Source organism: Cupressus sempervirens, chromosome 8, assembly GCF_028749045.1.
Source record: "Cupressus sempervirens isolate cs-2001-9-10 chromosome 8, ASM2874904v1, whole genome shotgun sequence".
Lineage (NCBI taxonomy): Eukaryota > Viridiplantae > Streptophyta > Pinopsida > Cupressales > Cupressaceae > Cupressus > Cupressus sempervirens.
Genome location: NC_143125.1, coordinates 412,930,366 through 412,939,146, shown reverse-complemented (window position 1 = coordinate 412,939,146; position 8,781 = coordinate 412,930,366). Strand labels below are relative to the sequence as shown.

General features: G+C 33.1%; 1 protein-coding gene across 1 annotated transcript; it reads right to left on the bottom strand.

The window, feature by feature from the left end:
* Nucleotides 1-2,551: 2,551 nt before the first annotated feature.
* Nucleotides 2,552-3,914, bottom strand: LOC149543015 (putative dolichyl-diphosphooligosaccharide--protein glycosyltransferase subunit 3B). Its single transcript, XM_089797951.1, has one exon. It carries the CDS (start codon nt 3,733-3,735, stop codon nt 2,737-2,739), a length of 999 nt encoding a protein of 332 aa, XP_089654077.1. The 5' UTR covers nt 3,736-3,914; the 3' UTR covers nt 2,552-2,736.
* Nucleotides 3,915-8,781: the final 4,867 nt, after the last annotated feature.

The window sequence follows — 8,781 nt, the reverse complement described above, 5'->3', positions numbered from 1 at the left end:
GCAGAATGATGATAACTTATTTTATGATTTTTTACGAGATTTGATCACTGATGACTAATTATTCATGTTGACATTATTGTTTTGAACCAAAACATTGATATGGTGGTGTATTTTGGCATTGTTCTATCATTTGAAGTAAAATGACCATATATGTTGTGTATTTTGCTAAGTTGCTTTAATATTAGCATAGTGGCGTATGAGCTTATTTCCTTCAGAACTTATATATATATATATATATATTTATTTATTTATTTATTTATTTATTTATTTATTCTTCTTACCAAGGGAGGACCCTTAGTCCTTGCCTTGATCTTGTGCTCCTTGCTTCTTCTTGTATTTCTTGTTTTTCCTGTTTGCTTTCTTTACTTGGCACTGTTTGGTGCTCATGCAGCTGGCAGTCTTTTATCTTGTATGCTTTTCAGTCCCATAGACCCTTGTGGCCTCTTGTTGGACATTAATAAATTTATCTTATCTTATTTTATCTTATCTTCTTTTAAAAAATATTGAATAGACACACTCAAAACAAACCCGAACCCAACCCAAAAAAAATTGAATGAATTTTGAACCCGATCTCAAACCACATGCGTACTAGAATCTGAACCTGCAACTTCGGTTAGGGTTAGTGGCCTGAATTTTAAAAATTGTCTGATTTTCTTTTCAAATATCATTTTTTTCAGCCATTTAATACACAGGATGGCTGAGTTTCTGTTGCATTTGAGAGACAACAACAAGACCTCTGAAAGGCCCAGGGATGTCTTAGTGTCTCCTTGCAATCACAAAAACAGCGGAAAAACCTAGAAACGCACCCTAACAGGCAGAGGTGTTGGAATGACTTGGGACCACCCTAGACTTCCCACATCCCCAAGATGTCCCTGTCTCAAAAACAGCTGCATTATAACAGGTGGTCATCCCATGGATCACTGACTGCAAACAGTCTTCTTTACTGATATTGTTGACAATTACGCATACTGGACACATATGGTGTTCCCAGAAGTGAATTCAGCGAAAATGAATCAATGTATTAAGGCATTGGGCATTGAATCAATGTAATTTTGTAAAATCAAAAAGAGGCTTGCAACTGTCTTAAATAGGCAATAGCACATAACCTATAGAGAGAGGTTTGAATCTGTTTACTCTTGCTATTATAGAAAATAATCTTGCAGAAGAAAGTGTATGCAGTAAAGAGAGAAAATCTTAAGTTGAGCTAGAAGCATCCATCCTATTAATGCTTACGATTAGAAGAATAACTAAACTTTTTCTTTAATGTTCTTTTTGCCAGCTATGAAGAGCAGAAAAAGACAAAACGGCCAATGGGCAGCAGAGCACATCTATTTTATTGATTCATTGTGCTCCAATAATTCTAATTGGTGAAGAAAGTTGTCTGCGGAATAGTGAATTAGGCTACATAATCTATTTTTCATTCAAACCCATCCACTACACAAACAACAATATGTGTTAAAAAGGCTTGTGTTTGAAGATTGATAAGAGAGTTTGAAAATTGGAATCACCTCGTAGGTTGGAATAATGCTATGTTCTAAACAATTAGATATTTAGGGTGTTAAATTTGAGCTCAATCTGGATAAAGGAAATCATTGTGTTGGTTAAGATATCAACACTGCAACACTCAGGACATTTTGAATTAGATTACAATTGCATTTGCCTTGCCTTGCCTTGCATATTAATATATAGTAGTATCATTACATGTACATAATCAAGTAGTAAGAGGAACCCGAGCAGATGCTTAGTTGATTTTTGTACTAGCCACTGTTGAAATTTTAGGGGCATTTTTTAAGGGTAAGCGGTTTTATAATTTTTCCCCCAACTTAGGTAATGGTCTCGTAGAAGGATTAGCATTTCTCAATGAGCACTGTTTTGAAAATTTAATGGCCTTTTACAACCACTAAGAGTAAAAAATGAATTATAGATGCAGCAAATGCTGATTAAACTAATTGAATTTTTTTGAGAAATTGGTGGGCAGTGATTTTCTTTCAGAAAGGAAATTTTTCATTCCAAAATTGATCCTATAATCCAACCGTGGAAATCTCAAATGTCATTAACTGGAAGTAAAAACTTTTAAGTTGGTGGAAGAAATTTCTAATCCACCCACCCCCCACAAACAACTGTTAAGCGAAAAAATTCTGGCCTCCAACTTTTTAAAACAAGATTGTAGTTAATACCAAACATTGTTTTCCTCCTTCCAAGAGAATTGTCCCTCCGTAATTCTAAATCCTCAAGTCTCGACAAATGGACAAGTGTTTTACTGTAACTCTCCTAGTATAATATATTTGTAATTGTCACATCTTGAAAATAAAAAGAAGAGAAGACAACAAAATATGCAGTTTGTGACAAATTTCTATGAAGCAGTGGCCCTGTAATTACAACCCCTTATCCAAATTCAGCTAAATTTTGAGATCCTAAACTATAGCTGCTCCCAACTATAGAAATAGATATCCAATTATTTGATCTGCTAATTAAAGAAATAAATAAAAACACCTGAGCCTTAGAAAATAAAGCAGTTCATGCACTTATAGTTTAGGACAACTGCTGAGCATTTCAGTGAAGAACAATTTTAATTATGCTCGAAGAAGGCAAATTCTAAGTATGAAATATTTTTAAAGAAAAGAAGTATTTGAATTCATCGCATCAAGACAATAGAAAATTTCGGTGGGAAAGCATGGAGGACCTTAGATAGATCCTGGCCAAAGAAAAAAAGGACCAAAAAAAGGAGACGATTAACTAGGCAGAGGGCCAGAAACCATGAATGGCATAACCTGTCTTCCAATTGTCGAGAGAAATGACCCGTTTGACAGCCCAGAAGGAAAGCGCCATGGCCAGAAGCATGAAAACGCGTTGCATGTTCCGATTCCTCACATAAACCAGAAAATGAGTGACAAACGCCAAAACCAAGCCCACCACGGTATACAAAAACCCCACAGCAAAACCCTCGGCACCCAGCTGCATGCCCGATCCCTGGAAAAAGAAAACCAATTTGGAGGGATCATTCCTGTCTGCCATAAACAGCGGCATCTTCCGAATAATGTTATACATGGCTCCGGATACGCTGAAAAAATAGACAAAGATGGAGAAGGCGAGCCAAAGCTTGGAGTCGTGAAGAGGGGTTTGTTGCGTGAGAAGCCTCTTAACCACATAAGGGGCGGCCACGAGAACAACCCCGCCCACAAAAAGAAGCTGCTTTTTGGAAACGGGAGAAGGGCGTTCGATCTCCCCTACACGCAAGCCAGTCTGCCCTTCAACAAAAGCAGCCATGCTTTCAGCCGTGCCTCCCCTCGACATCTCCATCGCGGGAGAATCCTTCAGATTAGCGTTGCCCGGACCTACAAGCCGTATATGAGGCAGCGAATTCACGCCCATGAGAGCGAAGCTCGCCTGGGACTCCTTGAATTCGATGTCGCAGAAGAAAAGCTTTGTGAGGCCAGGGTTGTTCTCGATAAAGGTGGAGGCCATCAGTTGAAATTCGGCGTGCAGGTCCTGCAACCGCAACTCCGCATTGTCCCGCATCTGTACTGCATCGAAGAAGATGAATAGCGAATACGATCGAGATTTCGCCCTTGCCGCATAGCGCTGCAATGAGGAATCGTCCAGATGGATCACGCCCCCCGCTGACTGTTCCTGCAATTTCACTAACTCGGCCACCAGATCACCATCCCCCTCCGCTAATGCCACCGCCACTGCCGCCGCGATCAGAAAAAGTACTGCGATCGCCCTGTTCTTCATTTTCGCCTTTTTCACCCAGCTGCTCTGCTGCGCTTCTGCTCCAGCCCCAAATTGCCTATTTTTAAGAGGGCTTATTTTGTAGGCTAGGCGTACGAGGGATTCATCTCTGACGCCGTGTTTAATGTAAGTCGCGCCGTCTTTCAAACGTTCTCTGAGTCCCTAGATAGGCGACTTATGTTTTTGATTAATAGCTGTGCTTTAACAAATATTAAATAAAATCTCTAATGTTTCTAAAGTCTGTGACACATCAATTTTTCTTTTTTCTATTTTCTTTTGAATGTGTGCTTTATATGATTGGTTTTTGCCATTTTTACAAACATTATTTTGTTTTTTTCATTTAAAAATATTTTTTTTTTCTCTAGCCAATGAAATTGAGCAAACAAAATATCTGTATTGTAAGTATGGTTTCAATTAAAAACATGTGCCGCATTATAATTAATTTGATGGTCAGAGATATTCTATTGTTCGAAAGAGTAAATAATAAATATATTTTTCAAGAGTAATTTAAGTTTATTTAAATAAGTGATTATCACTTAGACATATTAATATGAGATTAATATTTTTGTATTAACTATTTTCTTAAAAAGCTATGTTTAATCAAATAGTAGTTTCTAAACTTTAAGTCTAAACTATTAGCAAAATTAATTAATATTACATTTTTATCAATGCAAATTAGTTGGTAACTTGATTTTTATGATAATTTTATTTTGACATTGATAGTGCTTAGGGTTTGGTGTGATAGCAATTTTTTTTAAAAGTTATGTTTTGATTTTAATATAAATTAAAATAGTTATGTTTATACATGCATGTGAAAGAAATTTTAAACTAAAATAAAATAAATCATCATCATAGATCAAAAAAAGTAATACAAATAATAATAAGATAACTAGTTAACATCAATTTTATACAACTTAAAGCTCAATAAATCCTATTATTTTTTGGTTTTGATTCTTGTTTTTTGAGCTATAGGTTTCATAGTATCAATAGAAAATGTTTCTCAACACTACAATAGCTACAATCCAAAGAAGGTCTTTGTAAAGTGTATGTTAGGTTTGCGAGATAAACTAAATCATCTTGTTTTCATTATTTGTTTCTCTTTTTGTTGCCTTTAATTCTAAGTTGAGAATTAGAATAAATTAAATTGTGTACACTTGGCAACATATGCCTCCAAGGCTACTTCCATGTGTTGAATAATGAGAACATTCATTAATTTCATTTAAAATTAAACAAAGCATCTTTTGTATACATAAATTGTATATTATTACATGTTAATTTTTATACTATTTTCTATCAATATAACCCTTAAATCTCCTTCCAATACAAGTATTGGTTATGAGTTTTTAGTAATTTTCTAACACTTTAGTTCTCGCCTTGGTTGAGCAAATAGAAGTTGTATCCACTAATGCAATAATGGAAATGGTGAACAATTTGGAAAGCCTAGGATTGTTTTTAAACAAAAGTATTCCTTCTTGTGGGGTTTCCTTACTGAACTAGATCTTCAACACATTTTATTGGCTCTTCTTATCTATGAATCTAGATTGTATAGAGAAAACAAAGGAAGAAATTCAATGGCTCATTGTACAACTATTCCTTTTAGGTATGTTCTAATCTACACAGTTTCTATTAGTCTTATATTCATTAATATAATATCTTAAGCATCTTTCATAAACACCTAGTATTTATTGGAGTATAGTGTGACTTTAGTATCTATTATAAATATACATATACTCAACCCCTAGAAAACCCCTATTATCATGCGTATTACAATCATTTGTACAATATAAATATTTGTGTTAGCAATCAACATGCAATTGGTTCAAGATAACAATCATTGGAAACCTCAACACATTTGAAAAGGCCTCGATTGTTTAGGGCAGAAATTGAAATATTTTATAGAATTCACCTATTATCCGTTATCTTCTCCATCTTGACCCATTGGTGCTCTCACTAACTTCAATGTTAAAAATAATACAACCAATATCTTAAATTTTAGACAACATGGTCCATCTTGAATAATTTATTTCATTGTAGATGTGATAATATTTAGCATCTCTTCATGGTTCACCCTAACATCACAATTCTATTTGTACTTCAATGGTTTTATTTTATTTCTTATTTATCTAGAGCTCCTAGTTTCTCATTTATCTTTCTTAACCATAATTATTGTCACACTTTTGTTTACATTTAAAATTTAAGTTTTTAACATCTTAATTTGATAAACAAAAAAAAAAGAACCTCCACTAAATTATGGCATTAGCTTTATGTCAATACTTCCTATCTAATTCTTTCCCTTGGTCCAACTTAGCATACTTTCAACCTTTACAAATATGAACTGTTTTTACATAAGGCGGGACTCTAGCTATAACATAGCTCTTGTTTTGTTTTGTTTTTACCCGAATAGATGGTTTAGTCCACTCATCCAGAATTCAATCTTATGTTTCAATGAGTTGCATAAATTTAATTTGTGCTTAAATTTGAAAACACAAGCTGTTTAGCAATGGGAACTAGACTCGAATAGGCATGTGAATTCTTAAAATCTCAAATCTTTCATTCTAGTGTGTCTGATCAGAATTGAATATAGGAATACCTATTTTAATTTTGGCCCAAACATTTTTTATTCCACCTATATGGGTGGAAATGGAATACGTATTCCTATTCCAATTTTACTTTTTCATAGTTTATCAAAATTTCAGATCTGTTGGCCAAGATCGAGAAGGTGAGAGCAAAGAAAAATTACACGGGAATGCTCGAAGGTTGTGATGGTTTGGTAGTTGAGATAGCAGAAGGAATCGACAGATCCATGATTCGTGCACAGTGGTGGACTACTATACCTGCATTTGTATTTGCATTTGTTGGGACAACACTAAAGAATTTGTTTCACTTTATAAATGTCTGGATAGTCCATGAACTCCGACACATCTGATGTCTCCTTGTACATTGTAATTGCATCCTTTATGTCCACCCCTATCGCCATATCGGTGATATCACGAAATATTTTTAACATTGTTTCCATCCAACTTTTTTTGATGGGCCACAGACACTACTCTTGAGGAAGTTTAGGGTTTCCCATTATTGAAAGAAACTTGGGGCTTTGTCGAATTCTCTTACTGTCAATTCTGAGATACAATTTTATATTCACTATCCAAAAAGTATGTCTGACATCATAACTAGTGCCTAACACATCCACTATTGGCCAATATATTGCATCTTCATCGCTTGATAAATTGTTCTTGTCAAGTTTACAGAAATGTTGAAAGCCCCAATTCCTGAATATTGTATGCGAGAAACACCAACTCAAGAAACATTAATAGTTCCAAGAAAAAAATTGGGATAGAGAATGTTGCAAGCAACACCAACTCAGGATGCATAATAGTTCCAGGAAAAGAATTGGGATAGAGAATGTTGAGAGGGATAGAGAATATTGTTGATAAGTCTGATCAAATATTTAAAGAAAAAAAGCGGAGAAAAACCTTGGCCAATTTTTTCTTTTTGTATGCACTGTTCAATTGGATGTGTTGTTATCCAAATTTGGGTGAGGTTAAATGGGACTATGAATAACAAATCAAGAATGGTATTGTACAACCAAATAAATTTAGAATAAAAAATCCAAAATTAGTTTTGTAGAACCAAATGAGGTGTGGAATAAAAAATCCTTAATAACAAATCCCTATTCCTCAATTCTTATTCCCATTCAAATTTTAATCATGACAAATGATGAGTTGTAATTGTTCTTATTTTAGTGGAATATTTAGCTTAAAAGTTGAAAATAAACTTTGAAATGTCCATGGCAAGTTAAAGGCTTGAGAGAAGAGGTGGTTGCAATAATAATAAAAAGGGTAGAGACATTAGTAATTTTTATTTTTTTTAAATAGCAAAAATAAGAGGATGTTGGTATGTGATGCAATAGCATTTATTAGAAGCGCGTTAATAGTACATTAACAACATCTAGAGCACAAAGAACATAAAATTGTAGAATAACGGGCATTCCTCAATCAAAAACAAATCTTAGGAAAGCAGAGTATTGCCTTTTATCATCAAAACAAAAGTCCAAATAAGTAAGCATCAAATATAGTACTTAAATAGTTTAAATATCATATCGAACCACATATGGCTATAGCCAGAGTTCATCATATTAGTCTTAGCAAAAATATTAAAACTAAAGTGTCATAACAGCCCTAAGGCTAGCAAAATTAATATGATAGTGGCACATAAGAGGGAGCATCAATTTCCTTTCCACAATCATTTGGACAACATAATCTCTAATGTTTCTAAAGTCTATGACATATCAAATTGTTTTTTTTTTCTTTTTTCTTTCAAATGTGTGCTTTTTATGATTGGTCTTTGCCATTTTTATGGAACAATATTTTTTTTTTCCATTTAAAATTTTATATTTTACTTTCTAGCCAATGAAATTGAGCAAACAAAATATCTAATGGAAAGACTATATTATAAGTATGGTTTCAGTTGAAAACATGTGCCACACTATAATTAATTTGATCATGCATAGATATTTTATTATTCAAAAGAGTAAATAATAAATATATTTTTCAAGAGTAATTTAAGTTTATTTAAATAAGTGATTATCACTTAGACCTATTTATATGAGATTAATACTTTTGTATCAACTATTTTCTTAGAAAGCTATGTTTAATTGAATATTAGTTTCTAAACTTTAAGTCTAAACTATTAGCAAAATTAAAATTAATATTACATTTTTATCAATGCAAATTAGTTGGTAACTTGATTTTAATGATAATTTTATTTTGACATTGATAGTGCTTAGGATTTGGTGTGATAGCAATTTTTTTTAAAAGTTATGTTTTAATTTTAATATAAATTAAAATAATTATGTTTATACATGCACGTGAAAGAAATTTTAAAAAAAAAATCATCATCCTAGATCAAAAAAAGTAATACAAATAATAATAAGATAACTAGTTAACATCAATTTTATACAACTTAAAGCTTAATAAATCCTATCATTTTTTTGTTTTAATTCTTGTTTTTTGAGCTATAGGTTTCATAGTATCAATAGAAAATGTCTCT